Raw genomic sequence first — 17942 nt, forward strand, 5'->3', positions numbered from 1 at the left:
CCGGCCCCCGAGTTGCGGGGCTCGTGTCCCCGGCCCGCCGCGCCGCACGTGTGTGGGCGACGCGGTCCTGCGCCCGGTGGGCCCGGGGAACCCGCTTGATGCTCAGGACCGCTGTCCTCCGGGCAGGCTGCGGCCGCATCTCCCCGATAAAAAGGTGGTGCTGGCTTCCGCGCCGCCAATCTCTGAGCCCCGAGAGCTGCTTTCGCACCGAGAACTTTCCGTTCAGTGGCTTTTCTTCTTTCCTCCTCTCGGTGGAGACTGTTCTGGAACTGCTCTGTTCTTTGTTGGGTTGTGCAAAGGCCCCTCAATAACTGAGACTGTCATTCGGGTCCTGATATGTGTGTGGGGTGACTGCAGTGGAGGAAGAGTGGATCAAAGCCGGGAGGAGGTCCATCCTCAGGGGAGGGAGGAGTCCAGGCGTGGCCTTGGGAAGAAACCAGAGGTAGGGTCTCAGGGCTTGTCAGGGAGGGACTGGCTCTAAGGGTGTGCAGTCCCAGGGGCTCTTCCTTGACCAGGAAGTGTCAGCTGCAGATGCTGGGCAGAAGGCTTTCTTCTTTGTGCAGTGAGCCTAGTGTAAGAGTGATGGATTACAAAAGCTGGTGGACTCCAGATCCAGGCACATAAAGAATGTTTGTATAGTTTTCTGGTGTGATGGTACTGGTGGCCTGTCAGGTGTGGTTTTTGTTTTTCTTCTTTTTGGTGGAGCGATGTTTGTATTCGATAGATAGGCGATGGTACATGCAGAACCAGACAAGGGGCCAAGGGGCTCTCAAGCTTCCATTCTTTTTTTTTTTTTTGTGGGGCCTGAACTCAGGGCCTGGGCGCTGTCTCTCAGCTCTTCCGCTCAAGGCTAGCACTCTACCACTTGAGCCACAGCGCCACTTCTGGCTTTTTTCTTTTTGCTTATGTGGTGCTGAGGAATCGAACCCAGGGCCTCGAGCATGCAAGGCAAGCGCTCTACCACTGAGCCACCTCCCAGTCCCCTTTAAGCTTGCCTTCTAGTAGGAGGAAATTGAGAGGCAAGCTAGAAGGGTATCAGAAAACAGTTGTCAAACAAAAACTGGGTGAGGAACATCAGGAACCAGTGGTCATTCTTGACAGCAAGAGGAGGCCTCTGAGGAGGTGACCTTTACTCTCAGCAAAGGGAAGAGGATTGCAGCTAGAACAGCTGGTGTGAGGACTGCCCTAATCCAGGAACAAGTCTGACGTGTTTGAGAGCTGGGTACATACCGCCTGCCGGGCTCTGAGCACAGCACTGGCCGCCTTTAGCTCCTCAAAAGAACCCTTTGGAGGAAGCACCAAGGTGCTACTATCCCATTCTACAGATCAGAGCCCCAAGCAGTTTTAAATAGCTGTCTCTGGTCATGCCACTGCGGCATGTAGGACGGGATCCAAGCTGGCACTGGGCTCCAAAGTTCATGTTCTTAATCATGCCTATCCTTCTTGGCTTGTTACAGGTGGTGAGTCTAGTCAAGATGTAGAGCAGTGTTTGTCGAATGACCTGAAAGTGGTAGTACATTTTGTGTTAGGTTCTCCATGCACCAGTCCAAAGAAAAGTTTTAAGTAATGCCTCTTAGAGTACATAACTTGGGCAAAAGTGTTTTAGTGGTAAACACTTTGGTCAGCTTAAAAAGTTTTCCAGCACTGTAGGATGGATAGTAAGACTGCAACAGTTTTCTGCAGGCTGGGCTTTGGCCTAAATAATGTGGCCATTCTATGTAATTCATTTTCATGTTACACCGATTAATTTATTTTTTGTTAAATTGTTTTTAGTTTGCTTGGCTTACCTGAGACCAAATGGTACTTCTTAGTCTCCTGGACAGCTCTGGGCACTGTCATTGATGGGTCTAGGAAAAGTGGGGTCATAGTTACATCTCTTTTTTTTTTGGTGGTGATACTGGGGTTTGAACTTGGCCTGGTACTTGCTTCACTTGCTTTGCTTGCCCAGCTGGCACTCAACCACTTGAGCCATGCTTCCAGCTTTTGGATGGTTATTTTGGAGATGGAGCCTTACAGACTTTCCTGCCCAGTTTGACTTTGCTGACCTTTGGGTATCAGCCTCCTGAGTAGCTATGATCACAGGAGTGACCCACTGGTGCCCACATACTCACCCTTACAAAGACTTGAGGTTGCAGCCTGTGGACCTATTAAACACACACTCTCTCTCTCTCTCTCTCTTTCACTCTCTCTCTCTCCGGTTGAGATCAGAAGATTACTTGTCATCCATTGTCAGCTTTTTGCATGCTGACTTCCAGTGGACAGTTTCCCCAATGTGCACAGTGAGGCTATGGTTTAGAAGGTGCTGGACTTAGGCAGGTATGGGTTCTGGTTCAAAGCTCACCGTGCTACACACCAATCACTGGGAAAACTCAAGCTTTTGTGGGTTGGCCCTCAGTTTTCTCATCCAGGTGGGGACAGTAAGACTGTGCTGAAGGCTTGCTGTGGAGTGAAGTCTGCCGGTGTGTCTGGTGTTGGAAAGAGCCTCCTTTTGCAAATGAGGAATCAGGCTGTGTGGCCAGCAGGTGCTGAGGCCTCCGAGCTGTTGAGCACAGATGGGACTTCAACCTAGTTAAGAAAGGAGTCTGTTTTCCTCTCCACCCCAAGCGTAGCAGAGGGAGTGTGGACAGGTGTCACCTACAGATTTGAGGGGATGTGAACTTTACCCCAGCATCTCCCCTGACTTAGGGGTCTACAAATAGCTCATGAAGGTTCATTGTGAGGTTCCTACTTAGCAGTACTTTCCCCCAAAATGGTGAGTTCTAGTTCATGTTTAGTGTGGAAGAGTTGGTATCAGGCTGGGCCTTGAGCTGTTGAGCAGAGGTATTTCCATGACCTTGGTCTGTTTGAGACTTGTTCCTCCTTTGTAAAATGAGGGTAATGATGCCTGTACTCTTGGCCATCTGGGAATGGAGAGAGAGCATTTGACTTGGCACCTGGGTTCTCACAGGTAAATTCTGCCTGAGATCCCAGCAGATGCTGAAATCGTCTGGAGCAGATAGTATTACTTCTAGTTGCCAGATAAGAAATGGGGACATGAGCTGCTTGTAAGCCAGTACATTTTCCTCTTGATGAGGAGAGGCACTGGGAAGACAGACTTGGCGGAGTATGAAGAAGATGGGGTCTCCACGAAGAGATCTGTGGGGAGGGTGAACAGGCCACATACAAGGGCCTGCCAGAGGATTCCACGGTGAGAAAGGACAGCTCTCGTAGGTGGACGGCACTCTGTGTGTGTGTGTGTGTCTGTGTGTGGTTGAGGAGCAAGCAGAAGTTAAAGTCCATCAGCTGCTACCTCCTTCCATCCTCTCCCTGTACCAAAGCCTGTCACCTGCTGCTTTCTTGGCAAATAGTTCATGGGAGACACACATACGGTCCTGATGAAAGAAACACTAAGTACTAAAAAGACCTGCTTGGCAGCTTGGTCAGTACTGGCCAAAAATTCCCATCATCGAGTGCTTTTTATTTAACTTAGGAGCTTCTTGTGTTTTTCTCAGTTACAGAATGTCTGAAGGTGACAGCGTTGGAGATTCTGTCCATGGGAAACCGTCAGTGGTGTACAGATTTTTCACACGTCTCGGACAGGTTAGTGGGTTTGTAGATTAGTATAAATATTTGGGAAAAAGCGGACACATCTTCCCAAAGGGTGAGTTTGCCGCACTGTCAGAAGGTGAAGCCATGTCTTGCCCTAACTTAACACTTGTGCTTTGAGGGTCTGGCTCTTTACTGGGAAAGGCCAGGTGAAGAACTGTCGAGGCAAGGAGGACCACATGTGGTCTTGGTTACCTGTGATTTTTCTTTTTCTTTTCCAACTTTAAAAACTCTCAAATCCAGCCAGGTGCTGGTAGCTCACGCCTGTCATCCTAGCTACTCAAGAGGCTGAGATCTGAGGATGACGGTTCAAAGCCAGCCTGGGCAGGAAAGTCCATGAGACTCTTATCTCCAATAAACCACTAGAAAACTGGAAGTAGTGCTTTGGCTCAAGCGGTAGAGTGCTCGACTTGAGCTGAAAATCATAGGGACAGCACGTAAGCCCAGAGTTAAAACTCCATGACCAACCAAAAAAGACAACCCTCCCAAATCCGTCTTACCTTCTCTGTAGTGCAGTTTGGGCTGAGGCAGACAGGACCTTGGCCCTCTCTCATTCTTGCCACATCACTCGTTGGTCCTGGCAGTCCTCACCCCTCCCTCTCTGCACGCCTCTGCTGTTGGGTACTGCTCCCTGAGAGGTCACAATTTAGCCAAGGTAAATGTAGGTTATCACGGGGTAGTGGGTGCATCAGAGTGATGGGCATGACACTCTTCAAACACTGCTTAAACTTCAGCCGAGTAGTCTAATACAGAGTGTAATTGTAGCTGCTACTATGTTGAATCAGTGAAAAAATGTCTACTTTTAATTAAAACTACCATGTGGCAAACTGTTGGTAATTCTTGAAGCTGGGTGGTAAGTATAGATATACTCCTGTATTTTACAACTGCTTGAAAATATTCACAATAATATATATATATATATTTTTTGTGCTAGTCCTGGGGCTTGAATTCAAGCCTAGGCACTGTTCCTGAGTTTTATTTTTACTCAAGGATAGCATTCTACCACTTGAGCCATAGCTCCACTTCTTACTTTGGAGGTAAGAGTCTCACGGACTTTCTTGCCCACACTGGCTTTGAAGCTTGATTGTCAGATCTCTGCCTCCTGAGTAGCTAGGACTACAGATATGAGCCACTAGTGCCTGGCTCATAACTAAAAATTTAAAATTCGTTTTCAAAATAAAAGTGAAGACACATACTGTGTGTTGGGCCAGCATGAGGCTACTGGGCTGGTAGAAGTCTCCAAAGTCTTGGGAGAAGTACAACCTGGGGAGCAGGAAGAAGGCCTAACTCTTCACATTTTTCCTTGGGGGGTGGATGAGTTTCGAGGTACTGTTATGTGGACTTGGCTGTGCACCTTCCAGGGCAGTACAAATCTTTGTGGTGAAGTTGGTTTCCCTGTTACAGAGTTCTCTTTGGGCTTCTGATAATTATTAACATTTTTGCTTAAGAAACAAACCTGCTTTGGGAATTATTGCAAATATTTATGGGCTAATTGTAGTTGCTGCTGTGTATACTCTCTAGTTGTTTTAAGTAGCTCTTTTGACATTGCAAATGATGTGACAGAAGTGCACTTTTGGTGTAGAGGGCTTCTAGGACTGATGTACCTTTGAACTTATGTTCCATAGATTTATCAGTCCTGGCTGGACAAGTCCACGCCTTATACAGCTGTTCGGTGGGTCGTGACGCTGGGCCTGAGTTTTGTCTACATGATTAGAGTTTACCTGTTACAGGTAGGTGTGAGCTGTAATGACAAAGACTCAGCTGTGGTAGGAGTATTGCTGATCCAGACTGTGTGGAAGGACAAGGTCTTCATTAATCAATTTTCATGTCAGCATCAAACACAAGAAAAGTTGTAGTGACTGTTTTTCTTTTGTTGTTTTTTTTTTTGTGCCTGTCCTGGGGCTTGAACACCAAGGCTAGCACTCTACCACTTGAGCCACATCTCCACTTCTGGCTTTTTTTTGGTGGTTAATTGAAGATGAGAGTCTCAGATTTTCTTGCCCAGAATGGCTCTGAACTGCGATCATCAGATCTGAGCCTCCTGAGCAGGTAGGATTATAGGCACGAGTTACCAATATCTGGTGTGCGTGCGTGCGTGCGTGCGTGCGTCGCTTAGGTCCTAGATTAAGACTGATACTCTTACCTCTTGGGATTGTGTGTGTGTGTGTGTGTGTGTGTGTGTGTGTGTGTGTGTGTTGCTTAGGTCTTAGATTAAGACTGACACTCTTACCTCTTGGGATGGTATGTGTGTGGGTGTGTGTGTGTTGCTACTGGGGCTTTTATTTAGGTCCTAGGTGCTGTACCTGAGCTCTTTGGATTAAGACTGACACTCTTACCTCTTGAGCCATACCCCCACTTCTGGCTTTTTGGTGCTTACTTGGGCTTAAGAATTTCTTGGACTCTTCTGCCTGTTTGTTTTTTTTTTTTTTGTCAGTTGTGGGGCTTGAACTCTGGGTCTGGGCTCTCTCCTTCAGCTCTTCAGCTCAAGGTGAGTGGTCTACCACTTGAGCCACAGTGCTCCTTCCGGTTTTCTGAGTCGTTTATTGGAGATAATAGTCCCATGGACTTTCCTGCCTGGTGGCTTTGAACGTCGATCCTCAGATCTCAGCCTCCTGAGTAGCTAGCCTTACAGGTGTGAGCCACCGGTGCCCGGCTTTTGCCTGTTTTTTAAAAATGAGTTATTTATAATTCCCTGGCTAAGGTTCCCAGGGTGCCCAGGTTGCCTCAGCTTTGCCCCTGAGCGTCCTGGTCTGGACGACAGACCTTGTTGTGCCCCTCTGGCTGTGCCTCCCAGAGCAGCTTCTGTACAGGGTAGCGTGCTGTAACAGACCCTTGCTTCCGTGGACTTTGGGTGCCCTGAGTGACTGTGGCATTCCCAAAGGTTACATTGTTCCTGAGCTACTTCTTCTGTGAGGCTCAAGCATTAAGTAGAGAAAGAGGCTAAGTGACCTGCAGACCCTTGGCTGTCTGTGGACAGGGCAGGTGGCACAGGCTTATTAGAGCCTGTTGCCTCCTAGTGAAGTCCCTGCTCCCTGAGACTCCTTGTACCCTAGAGAAGAAGCTGTTTACAGTGTGTGTAGGTATAAAAGGGGGATAGAGGTTAAAGTTTTTGTCCAGAGCATGTCATCCTGGGGTGGTGTGGATGACGGTCCTTCATTTAAATTGCACACCTTCCTTCCTGGTATTTCCCAAGATTTCATAGGTTATCAGTCCATGAGTCAGCATGTTTATTTACTGTTCTCATTAATTCTTTCAGTGTTGTGTGAAATTCTTACTCTACATGTGGAAACTTGTTTTTACCTAGGAACTTAGCCTGTGAGTAGACCAACATTGGTTTACTGGAAGGTAGCAGGTCGTTATCATAGCAAAACCAAATATACATATAGGATATCTAAAATTAAAATTTTAGATATATAGGATACAGTTTTTTTAAAAACTGAAACTTGGTTTGTTTACCAACGGCAAGTTGCCTTGAAGATTCTCTTCTGAACCAGGTTTGTACCTGACCTGGTGTCCTCCCAGCAATAGATGGTTTTTTATATGTGTGCATGTGTGTGTGTGTGTTTATGAAAAACCACAGGCTTTTAAGGTTGGTGGCATGCTTCTGATATCTAACAGGCTAAGTTGGTGCTTCTTGTGTGCTGTATGAAGAGACTGCTAGGGTTCCCCAGTTCTTTTGTATAGCCTTAGGAAGGCCTGGCTTTCTCTTGCCAGCATATTTTCATGATGCTGTTTTATTTCTGGTACTAGATTTCTTCTGGGCTAGACAAATATTCCAGGCAGTGACCCTCCGGAGGGGTCTCAGCTGGTCATGTCTTTGGCAATAGCCGATTCTGCTCTAGGCTCTTATGTGACTTCTGCAGCTGGTTAGCAGGCCAGGAGGTCACAGAGAGCCTCCTCTGTGCCCAGCCACCCCCATCCCTGTTGTAGGCATGGTCTTTTGGGGGGCAAATCCCTTGTTCTACACTCCTGATTGGAAGCTAGTGGTCTGGGAATCTCATGCATTTGATGGGACCCTGGAGGAAGTTTGTAATTTGGGCTCTGATCATCACTTTAGTTTCAAGACCCACTGAGTGCTTTGAGATTAATGGTCACCATGGATGTTCGTTGTCACCTAACTTGCAGCCTTCTTGAGTAAAACACTGCTTTCAGTTCAGTGGAGTGTTACAGGTTGTTGGCACAATGAACTGGTTCAAGCCTGTGGTGGCTAGGCTGCCCACTGACCTGTGCTTCCTTCTCTTTCAGGGTTGGTACATCGTGACCTACGCATTGGGAATCTACCACCTAAATCTCTTCATTGCGTTCCTTTCTCCCAAAGTGGATCCTTCCTTAATGGAAGATTCAGGTAGATATGAGACTGTGTGAGGCACTGTTTGGGTAGTATTGTGCCTCCTTATCCCTCTTGTATAGCCGTCTGTGCTGGGCTCACAGTGTTCATGAGTACTTGTCATGTCAGGAATAGTGTATGTTTGTCCATGTAGACCACTTCATGAGTTCCTGTGTAGCTGGGAAGGGCTCATTGCTCATTCTGTCCTCCATTTTGCAGTTGAGGAAACCGAGGCACCTGGGGTTTTGTCATATATCCCAGGTCACGTAACAGAGTGTGGGACTGACAGCATGGACGAGCCGCCCTCCCAGACCTGCCTCTTACGCACACAGCTTGTTCTGGTGGTGCTTCGGGACTTCCTGTGGGGAAGAAGCCCTCTGTGCTCAGCATGACCATCTGTTGAGGGTAGCGGGCACTCCTTGGTTTCTGAGGAGTTGAAATATTCTTGGCATGTCCTTGTGCTACACATATGAGGTTCACATGGCTCTGGTCGAACGTGGGCCTGTGTGGGGTGGGTAATGGCTGAGGCCTTCTACCCAGATGTACCTGCTCCTTGTGATTGGAAGCCAGCAGGTGGCCTGCCACAGAGTCTGCCTTGTTAGGAGGTGGTCCAATCCAGTTTTCTGGGGCTTGAACTCAGGGCCTGGGCACTGTCTCTGAGCCTTTCTCTGCTCAAGGCTAGAGCTCTACCACTTGAGCCCCAGCACCACTTCTGGCTTTTTCTGTGTATGTAGTACTGAGGAACTGAACCCAGAGCTTCTTGCATGCAAGGCAAGCACTCTACCACTAAGCTACATTCCCAGCTTCCAAGCAATTTTCAACATGGTGACTAGTACCTGTGACCTTCCTCTAGAGTCAGCACCTTTCATTACATGTCACTGTTTCGGAGGCTAGACAGTAACTAAGACCCTTTTCTGTAGGCTTTGATTTCTGAATCTGAAAATGGGGAGAGGTTAAGAGGAGCAGAGACCTGGTCCTAAGGAGCTGTGGGTGCATGAGGCTGTGTTGGTACCACACTGTTCTTTTGGACACAGCCTTGTATTCTCTTCTCTATGTGGTCTAAACTGGTGTTGAACTTGGGATCCTCCTGCCTCTTTGAGTGCTGAGATCACAGGCATGTACCACCATACCCAGTCTGCACCACCATGCTAGGTCTGCGTTCTTTTTCGTCTAGTCCTGGAGCATGAACTCAGGGCCTGGGTACTGTCTGAGCTTTTGTGCTCAAGGCTAGTGCTCTTACCACTTGAGCCACAGTTCCAGTTTTGTTGTTTTGGCAGTTTATTAGTTTATTGAAGGTAAGAATCTCACTGATTTTCCTGCCCAGGCTGGCTTCAAACTGCACTCTTCATATCTCAGTCTCCTGAATAGCAAGGATTACAGCCATGAGCTGCATTCTCTCTTTACTATTTGTTTTGTGTAAGTGGCAAATTTGCCCTTGTTTTCTTCTAGTACAGTTGATGAAAACTCTGGGAGACTGACTTTTTTCATCCATTTAAACTGTGTAGAAATCCTCTCAGAGTCCAAATTGAATCCTCTGAAGCATGCCCTTTTTACTAGGTTGGCTGCTTTTTTCTTCAGTTAGGTGATAAGACACCTGAATTTCCCTCAGTGAGGCTTGGGGTGAAAGGCTTCAGGGAAAACTTCTGAATGTGGTAATAGAAATGAACGTATGAGGCAGCAGGTGCATTATCTCCACTTGTTCTGCCTTTCAGATGACGGCCCTTCATTACCAACCAAACAGAATGAGGAATTCCGTCCCTTCATTAGAAGGCTTCCAGAGTTTAAGTTTTGGTGAGCTATTTTTTTTCCTAGTAAACTTAAAAAAAAAAAACAAACCTTAACCCTTTTATTTGACATAGTAATTGTGCATGTATGAGGGCACGGTGTGACACGTCAGTACCTGTACACGGCAACTGGCGTGGCCATCGCTGTAGACACGTATCACTGCTTTGTGTGGAAACATACAATCCTCTCAGCCATTCCAAAATAGAGAGTGAATTGTCCACCAGTTACCCTCCTGTGTTGTCATTTCTTCCTGTCCACTCACGCCTTTAGTTCTTAAAGGTGTAAGTAAAGATACTATGCTCGAGTATGGCCAGGGAGACTGTAAAAACTAACTTCTGTTGTAGTTGGCCAGCAACTTAGACTTTAGCAAATGAGTTTGTTGTGCTTTGCTTGTGACATTCATCCATAAGGTGACAGCTGGGCATGAGAGTGAGGAGACTACCACTTAGAAGTATTGTCCAGGCTGTGTTGGCACAGTGGTCTGAAGCTAGCAGATGAGAGGTTGGCTCCGGGGTGGAGGGTGCTGGCATCCTGAGGACTTGGGCCCCAGCGATTCTGTTTGGGCAGCTGCCTTCTAGGCCCTGTTGCCCGTGACTGGCAGATGTGAGCCAGCTTTCGCCTGGCTGTGTCTTGAGATGGCCCTGCGAGAAGGTGTTTGTGGTGGGCCAGGGTCCACCCTCAGGGTTTGGACCTAAGACAAGAGACAGGGACGTGGGCTGGGTAGATGGAGTTCTTGTGTGTCCGTGTATGACTCACCTACTGTCCTGTCTCTGGTGATACTCAGCTCTGTGGCACAGGAGGAGCCAGTCTGTTGGGTAAATAAAATTGAACAAACTGTTCTTCAATCTATAGGCCTTTACTCCGCAGCCCTGCTGTGTAATGTTGGAACATGGGGGGACAGGTAGAGGAGAGGGAGCAGAAAGTAGGCAAGGCCCAGAAACCCTGGAATCCCTCAGGGAACCTGGATTTGTTCTGTAGGAAAGGGAGAGGCAGGAGCAGGTGCTGGTGGGTGGGCACCACTTTGCCCTAGGCTCCCACTGTTGGCCATGGGCCTTTGTGCTGCTCCAGGCCAGAGCAAGCAGCAAGCACGGTGTGTCCGGCTTCAGCATCGCTGCTGTGTTTGTGAATGTGTGGGAAGTCAGCTCCAGGAGACTGAGAGAAGGCCGTGGCTGTGCTTAATTGTGGCACATTCACAGACAACACACACAGGTCCCATGCAGCTCCTGGGCAGGGAGCTGTCTCTGCGGATGCCCATGTGCGAGCTGAAGCACGAGCAGCTGTGGAGGCCGGTGGAGGTCCGCAGATGCTGGCTGCTAACCTGTGTCCTTGCTTTAAGGCACGCGGCTACCAAGGGCATCCTCGTGGCTATGGTGTGTACCTTCTTCGAGGCATTCAACGTCCCAGTGTTCTGGCCAATCCTGGTGATGTACTTCATCATGCTTTTCTGTATCACAATGAAGAGGCAAATAAAGGTAACGACATCAGCGCTGTGCTGTGCTGATGGTCACCGGGAAAGACATGCTTAGGTCTGGCTGAGAGCAGAGGTGGCACTGCCCTGTGAGGACCCATGCCGAACGTCCAGCCAAGGCCAGTGAGTGCAAGTTGTGGATGCCCGGGAGGAAGATACCGAGTGGAGCCAGGGCAGCCTGCCTCAGTTGTGCAGGCTGCCCAAGGAGTGTTGAGGGGATGTTCCCAGATGCGACTGCTGCGCAGCCTTTCCTACAGGGAGGAGCGGCTCCTGAGCCCTCCTCCAATCACTGGGTGTCAGACAGGACTCTGGCCAGTTAGGTGGGCTAAGGAAGGTTCTGCTCTGTCCATGTGGAGACAAGAAGAGGTCCTGATTGTATCTGTGACGGAAATAGTTAAGGGGTACCTTTGGCTCTGCAGAATTAGGGGAAAATGTGGTCAGGGAACTCTTGAGTAACTCAAGTCTGTTTGTGTGTTTGTTTTCCCAGCACATGATTAAATACCGGTACATACCGTTCACACATGGAAAGAGGAGGTACAAAGGGAAGGAGGACGTGGGCAAGACGTTTGCTAGTTAGACGCTGGACTGGGATCTGTCACGCGTGCAAGAGCGGTTTTGAGCCACTGTAACAATGCCTTTTTCTTCACATAAAGTAGTTGATTACGAGGGAGTGGAATTTTCTTTTTAAAAGGAGCCTCAATGATTTGTAATTGAAATATCAGGTTCTTGAAGAAACTGGCATTTAAACCAAATTGCATTGATCTTTTTTTCAGTGATGTTCATGTTTCAATCCGACAGAGGTGTATGAACTGCAGGCCTGAGCGGCTAGGTGGGTGGCAACCTGTGGGGAAGGGAGGATGGAGGGCTGCCGCGGGGTGGGGCTACTTCCCTGCCGTGCTGAGCTCACCGCTCTGTGCCAGCCCAATTCCTGGGCGTGGGTGGACGTGAGACATGAGAGTGGCTTTCGAGTGACGGTGGTTCTCCTGCCAGTGTCTGCATTTCATCTCATTGGAGATGCTTCAAGCTGACCCCTATCATGACTCAAAACTTTGTTCTTAACTACCATGATTGCTTTTGAGGGCCTGGAATTATAAATATATATATTATATTTTAATTGTTTGAGATTATTTTGACATATTTCTTTGATACGTGAAGCTTGTTTTGCCTTTGATTAATTTAAATTTGTTCTCATGCAAATTTGAATGGTTAAAAAACCATCAAAACCGACCAGAGCAGGCCAGGTCTGTGGGTTTAACACACGGAGTTTTCACTATCTTGGGGGGAAAATAGAACCTACAGCATGTCAACTTTTTGATGTGATAAAATACTCAAGCATCTGACTTTTTCGTCCTGCCTTCAGTATTAAAGGTTGACCCCTGGCTTGTGCAGTCTCTCCCAGCCTTGCCTTCTGTAGGGGGGAGGGGAAGGAAGGGAAGGGCCAGTCTTGCCATTAGCCACCCAAAGGACACTTTAGGCCTGGTCTGCACAGATGCCCCGCTCTTGGGGGAGGGCCACATCTCCCGCCCACTACACTTTTAGACATGAAATCCTGTCAGTGGTATAATTTTCATTTGCCAACTTTTGGGCATCTAAAATTAAGCTCTTTCTCTACAAGTCCATATTCGATTCTTTTGTACATCTGACCTGACATTCTAAGTTGATAACTATGTGGAGTGCTCTGGAACTTTTGGTTTTCATTTCCCATGTCAGTCAGTGCTGAGGCTGAAATGTGATGGAAAACTGCACCTGAGTGGAGTGGTGTGAATTTAGGACCAAGCAGGGTAGTTATATATGCCCATGCTCTGGTTTCTCCCACAGGGACTCTCGGGAACACCAGAGCCGTGGTGCTGCTGGTGGGCCTCAGCCTTGCCTTCTGCAGAGGCCCAACCCATGTCTCATGAAACCCTCTGGGTCTTCTTACTTGCCAGCATGTCCGTGGAATTTGTTTCTTAGGGGGCACCAAGCTGTCTGAGCAAGCTAATTCCTGGAAATACCCAGAGGCAAGGGCAGGCTGGGGGCAAGCTGAGTGGCGGGTCGTGCAGTGACCTGGGGTAAGCAGGTGCCACTGCCCCTGTGGGCCTCCTTGGTCAGACCTCCCCAAACGTGCACGCGACAGGTAATGCCTCAAGCGGGCTCTGCCACCAGTGCAGACCCTCCTCACCCACCTTCTGGCTAGTATGAAGATCCGGATTTCTCCAGACAGGAAGCAAGCCAAGTGTGCGCCCAGTGTCTCAGGCAGGGTGCTGGGGATGGCTTACTCGGCTCCCAGCATGGGGCCGTAGGACCACACTGTGCCGCTCCTGTGCCAGGGCTCAGCGCTGCCTGTGTGGCCCCACCAAGGAACCCTCTGAAGACATGAATAAAATCCTCTCTGGCCAACCTCTGATTAGTTCTCAGATGCGTGACTCAAGGAGGGGAGGAGGGGACCTTAGACCGTCTTAACAAGACTCTGGAGAAAGACAGTGCGCCAAACAGCAGCCTGGGTGTGGGGCCCCCTTGTGGACTTCTACGTGACAAAAAACAAAAGTTGTGAGAATTTTACCATTTCTATGCAAGTACAGTTAACCCTGAAGACCGTTTACTCCACCTCATCTGGGGCTGGGCTGTCAGCGGTAGTGCCGTAGGTAGACCAGCTTCTGGGGAGAGAACTTCTCCCTGCAGAGGGGGCACTCTGTCTGTGGGGGAGAGGAAAGTCACGTCAGCTGAGGTGGCCCAAGAGGGGCACACAAACAAGGCCACGTCCCTACTTTTCAACCATGAAACAGCTTGCCCAGTGCTAGCTCCAATGCTGTGCCCAAGCTTTGGACACACGGGGCCTCTCCAGGGCTTTTCCCATGTCTGTGTCCAGCATGCTCAGCCAGATGCTGTGGAGGGTTTCTGTCTCATCAGTCATACATGTCAGGCTGTGTGTGCTATTCTGATCCATTCTGACCCTCAGGTCCCACTATGAATGGACCTTAGACCCTCCTCTCAGGACGTACTGGACTTGCTGGGTGCTCAGGAATCTGCCCACACCGTGGCACTGCCGACTCATGTTTCTGGATGCTTGTGCCTTCATCCTGCTGCTAAGCCCAGGATGGCCACTCTGGAACTTAGGCAGGGCTGTAGCCACTGAAAACCCCCCTTACAATGGTGGCCAGAGCTCCTGGCAGGACAGTGGATCACCAGGAAAGCATTTCTTTGGAGGTCAGCTGCTTTGAGAGGGCACCATGTGTGCCCTGGGCATCTGACCTGATAACAGCGGACACGGGCACAGGCACGGGGAGGGTCTGGCATATGTAAACTGCACCAGAGTTCCGTACACCCAAGACTCTGGAGGCAGCCTGGGCCCGGTCTCTGCACCCGGCACAAGCATTTGGCTTGTACTTTCAGCCAGGCCTCAACAGGCAGGACTTGGACCTTTAGCCCCAAACAACAGCCCCATAGCAGACCTACTTCAAGAAGATGCCCGCCCCGCCACCCTCAACGTGGGCTGCAGGCCTGGGTGGCACGCACCTTGGTGTTACACCACTCAGTGATGCACTCCCAGCAGAAGAGGTGGCCGCAGGGTGTGGCTGTGGAGTGCCTGCGCTCCTCCAGGCACAGAGTGCAGAGAGGGGTTCTGGAAACAGCTCGCTCCTCCAGGGAACCTCTGGGAAGGGGGACATTCGGGCGAGTCCTTCCACAGCTGCTGTGCTGAGCCCCCTGCCGCTGTCCTCCCCCGGCGGGCCCCCATCCTCACTCACCTGCGGTGGGACAGGTGGCGGTGCAGCTTCCACTCCTTCCTGGCACGCTGCCTCTGCCGGAAGCTGTACAGCTGCAGCCCCACCCAGAGTGCCAGGTGTGCTAGGGAGATGAGACCTAGCAGCCTGTAGCCTGCTTGGGCCCTCGGGTCTTCTCGGGGCAGGTGGCGAGTGCGGAGCTGTCAGGGAAGGTGGCCCCACGCCCATCAGGACCCCAAGGGGACCTGGCCTCTGTCTGCTGGATGTCCTGCATTCAGTGACCCAGGCCTCTACCTGGCCTGAGAGGTTTGGACCTGAGAGGTCAGGTTTGGAGTCCAAGGGGAAGCTTTAGGTAAAGGCCATGAAGCTGGATGGGGAATCTTCCCAGGGGAGGATTCTGAGGTCATCCGATAACCACCTCTCAGGGAGAAGGCTTGTGGCCCCTCTGGGGATTCTGCGACTGTGTCCCCATCTCTCCCAGTTGGTGACTGAAGCGAGAGCCTCTTAATGCTCTACCTCCCGTGCCCCTCCCACTGCCAGCTGGACTCTACTCTCCATGGAGGAGCCCTGTGCTCACTCTTGAGTCTGGCCCACAGACACTCAGCAAGCTCTCTGGGCAAGAGGACTGTGCCAAAACACTGCCATGGTGTCTGATCACTGAAGACAGATCAGACACAGTTCCATGACAGGACTGCTGGTGCTCCACTGGTTGTGAAGTTGGGTTGGCCTGACAGCAGAGGGGCCGGGGCAGGGAGACACGGTGGGACCACAGGGAAGCTTTGGGGACAGATCAGCTAGGAGACGAGGCTGACAGCTAGGTGGGCCGACCATGGGGCCAGGCGGGGGGGGGGGGCCTGGCTGGCCGTGCTAAGGCCATGTAGTCACCATGGGTCACAGCTGGAAAAGTACCCCAGACCATGATCTAAGACCCTGCTTCTCTGTCAGGACTGCTGGACAGTGGTGGGCAAAGACCCTGGGGGGTATGGTAGGAAGAGGGAAAAAGAAAGGAGCTAGCTAGGGCCCACACTTGGCTCCATGGCAGCTAAGATGCCCATTCCACAAAGCAGAGAAATGGCACAGTCACAGGCTTGTACAGGGCCGCCATGAGGTGGACCAGTCCCCTTGGTCAGTGCCCACACCCCCACTTCCTGGCCACCCCAGGTGCTAGCTGCAGGAAGAAAGATTTTCTCTACTCCTGAACAAATGGACTATTTTCTAAGAATTGCAGTCTCAGCATTTAAAGTCACCAGCATGGGCCTGCAAAGGCCAGGGCTGCACAGAACAGAGACCCACCATATCCCCCGCCCTGCACTGCTACTTACGTAAGTGACACCCACAAGCCTTTTAGCTAGGTGGTAGAAAGCACCATGGATGTAAAACCAGGCAACATGGAACCTATGTAGGTAGGCGAGGCCTTGTCTGAAGATGGAGACTGTGCGCTGAAGCGTCTTCCTCTGTTGTTCAGTCAGGGAAGTTGCACGGCGACGCACCCAGCGCCGCGCTCCTGACCGGCTGCGCCCACTGGGCACCAGGCTGCCCTGTGAGGGCCGTGCACCGTCGCCATCCGCCTGAAGTTCCTGCTCCACGGGCAGCAGGGCCTTGTCCAGCAGGTAGGGCAGTACTGCATGCAGTGCCACCAGCACTCCACGGCGGAGCCTGGAGGGCACACGCCGCTGGGACCCATCCACCTGGACGATGCCAACGTACTCCTCCCCAAGGGTCTGGTAGCCTGAGAGGTTGAGGATGGTGCACACTGATGAGGGCCTGACAAAGGGGTGGGCTCCTGGGCCAGCCTGCTCTTAGCCCCAGACCCTAGCCCTGCCCATCATCCTTGCCCCTCCCCTCCCCCCCAGCCTGTCACCCTTGAGCCTTGCCTAAGGCAAAGATGACCTTCTGTTGCTAAGCTGTGGCCTCATCAAGCCCCGAGGCTGGCTGATTCACTCCTTGACTCTGGCTCAGGATCCCCCTCCCGCTGTTGCTGGTTTTTCCTTGTAGTCTGTGTTCAGCCCCGCTTACTGTCCCTCCTCCATCATCCCCTGCCCAAAGTGATGATCCAGTCCACCTCCCACATACTGATGTAGACTCCACTTACAGCCCAGTCTGGGCCTGGCTCATTCCCGAATCCCAAGTTTCCAAGTCAGTGCCAGCCTGACATTACCATGTGGTGTTGGATAAACACCTCCAAACTCACCCCTGCCAAGAGCTTGCTCCAAGCCCCACCAAGGAAAGTCTGCTTCCCTACCTCCTATCTCTGCTGAAGGTGAAGAGTGGGGGACCTCTTGTGCCCGGTGCATTCTGGACTCTTCTTCCCCATGTGTCTCACCAAGACCCAGGCTCATACAGCCTCTGTGTAAGTGTCCTTCTTCCACCTCTGCCCCCATGGTCTGGTTATAGCTAGCAGTCAGCCCCTCTCCTGCCTGTGACCTACAATGACCCACACCTTGTAGGGGGAAAACCCAATCTGCCAAGGCAGCCTCCATTTCAGCGCTGTGCTCCCGTTGCTTGCTCTGCTTTCAAGAGAACAGGCCCTTTACCCTGAAGGGCTCACGGCCTCCCAGGAGGCCACTTGATGTTTATCATGTCTCCAACAAGAATATGTTCCTGTTCCATGGTGACCCTTCTTGTGTAGGACTGGCTGACACCTCGCAGGTGCGCGCCAAGCCCGAGACCTTCCTTTGGTGTCTCCTCTAAAGGATGGCCACCAGTCTTGGCCCACTGCCAGCACCATGACCCGCTCCTGTCGCCACGATCAGCCAATGAGAAACTGGTACCAGGATGGAGGTCCCCGGGAAATGAACACTACTGAGGGTGGCATCCAGCGCGGCCTGAGGCTTCTCCCGGCCTCCCTGCCCCCTCCCACTACCCCGTCTTCTGACTTGGGCCTGCTGAGCACGGCTACCTGCCACTGTGGTGAGGCCGAAGTAGGCGACGTCCGAAAGCAGCTCGAGCTCCTTCCTCCACTCCAGCCACTTCTTTGCACCTGCGAGGAGAAGCGCGTTACTCGGGGGGAGGCGGCGGGCTCCTCTGGACTCGGCGGGCACGGCCGTCCCGAGCAGCGCGGGCGGCCCGCAGGCCG

General features: G+C 51.0%; 3 protein-coding genes across 4 annotated transcripts in view; 1 reads left to right on the forward strand and 2 right to left on the reverse strand.

Moving 5' to 3' along the window:
• Morn1 (MORN repeat containing 1) overlaps nt 1-139 on the reverse strand; it is a 45905-nt gene extending 45766 nt beyond the window's left edge. Inside the window, exon 1 of the mRNA XM_013031468.1 lies at nt 49-139. Coding sequence (XP_012886922.1) covers nt 49-139 — 91 coding nt within the window. The remainder of the gene's footprint in view (nt 1-48) is intronic.
• Nucleotides 140-187: 48 nt separating this feature from the next.
• On the forward strand, nt 188-12551 carry Rer1 (retention in endoplasmic reticulum sorting receptor 1). Of its 2 annotated transcripts, none has more exons than XM_013034410.1 (7): nt 188-442; nt 3492-3579; nt 5211-5315; nt 7831-7930; nt 9625-9703; nt 11034-11169; nt 11653-12551. In XM_013034410.1, the coding sequence occupies exons 2-7, from the start codon at nt 3499-3501 to the stop codon at nt 11740-11742; spliced, it is 591 nt and encodes a 196-aa protein (XP_012889864.1). In that variant the 5' UTR covers nt 188-442; nt 3492-3498; the 3' UTR covers nt 11743-12551. The 2 variants fall into 2 exon arrangements, with proteins under 2 accessions (XP_012889864.1, XP_012889856.1); XM_013034402.1 differs by lacking the exon at nt 188-442 and adding an exon at nt 2161-2316.
• Nucleotides 11176-17942, reverse strand: part of Pex10 (peroxisomal biogenesis factor 10) — a 12122-nt gene continuing 5355 nt past the window's right edge. The window contains exons 5-10 of the mRNA XM_013031479.1: nt 17766-17890; nt 16189-16595; nt 14891-15066; nt 14661-14796; nt 13708-13840; nt 11176-11544 (exon numbers count right to left, since the gene is read on the reverse strand). Coding sequence (XP_012886933.1) covers nt 13772-13840; nt 14661-14796; nt 14891-15066; nt 16189-16595; nt 17766-17890 — 913 coding nt within the window. The 3' untranslated portion in view covers nt 11176-11544; nt 13708-13771. The remainder of the gene's footprint in view (nt 11545-13707; nt 13841-14660; nt 14797-14890; nt 15067-16188; nt 16596-17765; nt 17891-17942) is intronic.

This window comes from Dipodomys ordii, unplaced genomic scaffold (genome assembly GCF_000151885.1).
Source record: "Dipodomys ordii isolate 6190 unplaced genomic scaffold, Dord_2.0 Scaffold6, whole genome shotgun sequence".
Taxonomy (NCBI): Eukaryota; Metazoa; Chordata; class Mammalia; order Rodentia; family Heteromyidae; genus Dipodomys; species Dipodomys ordii.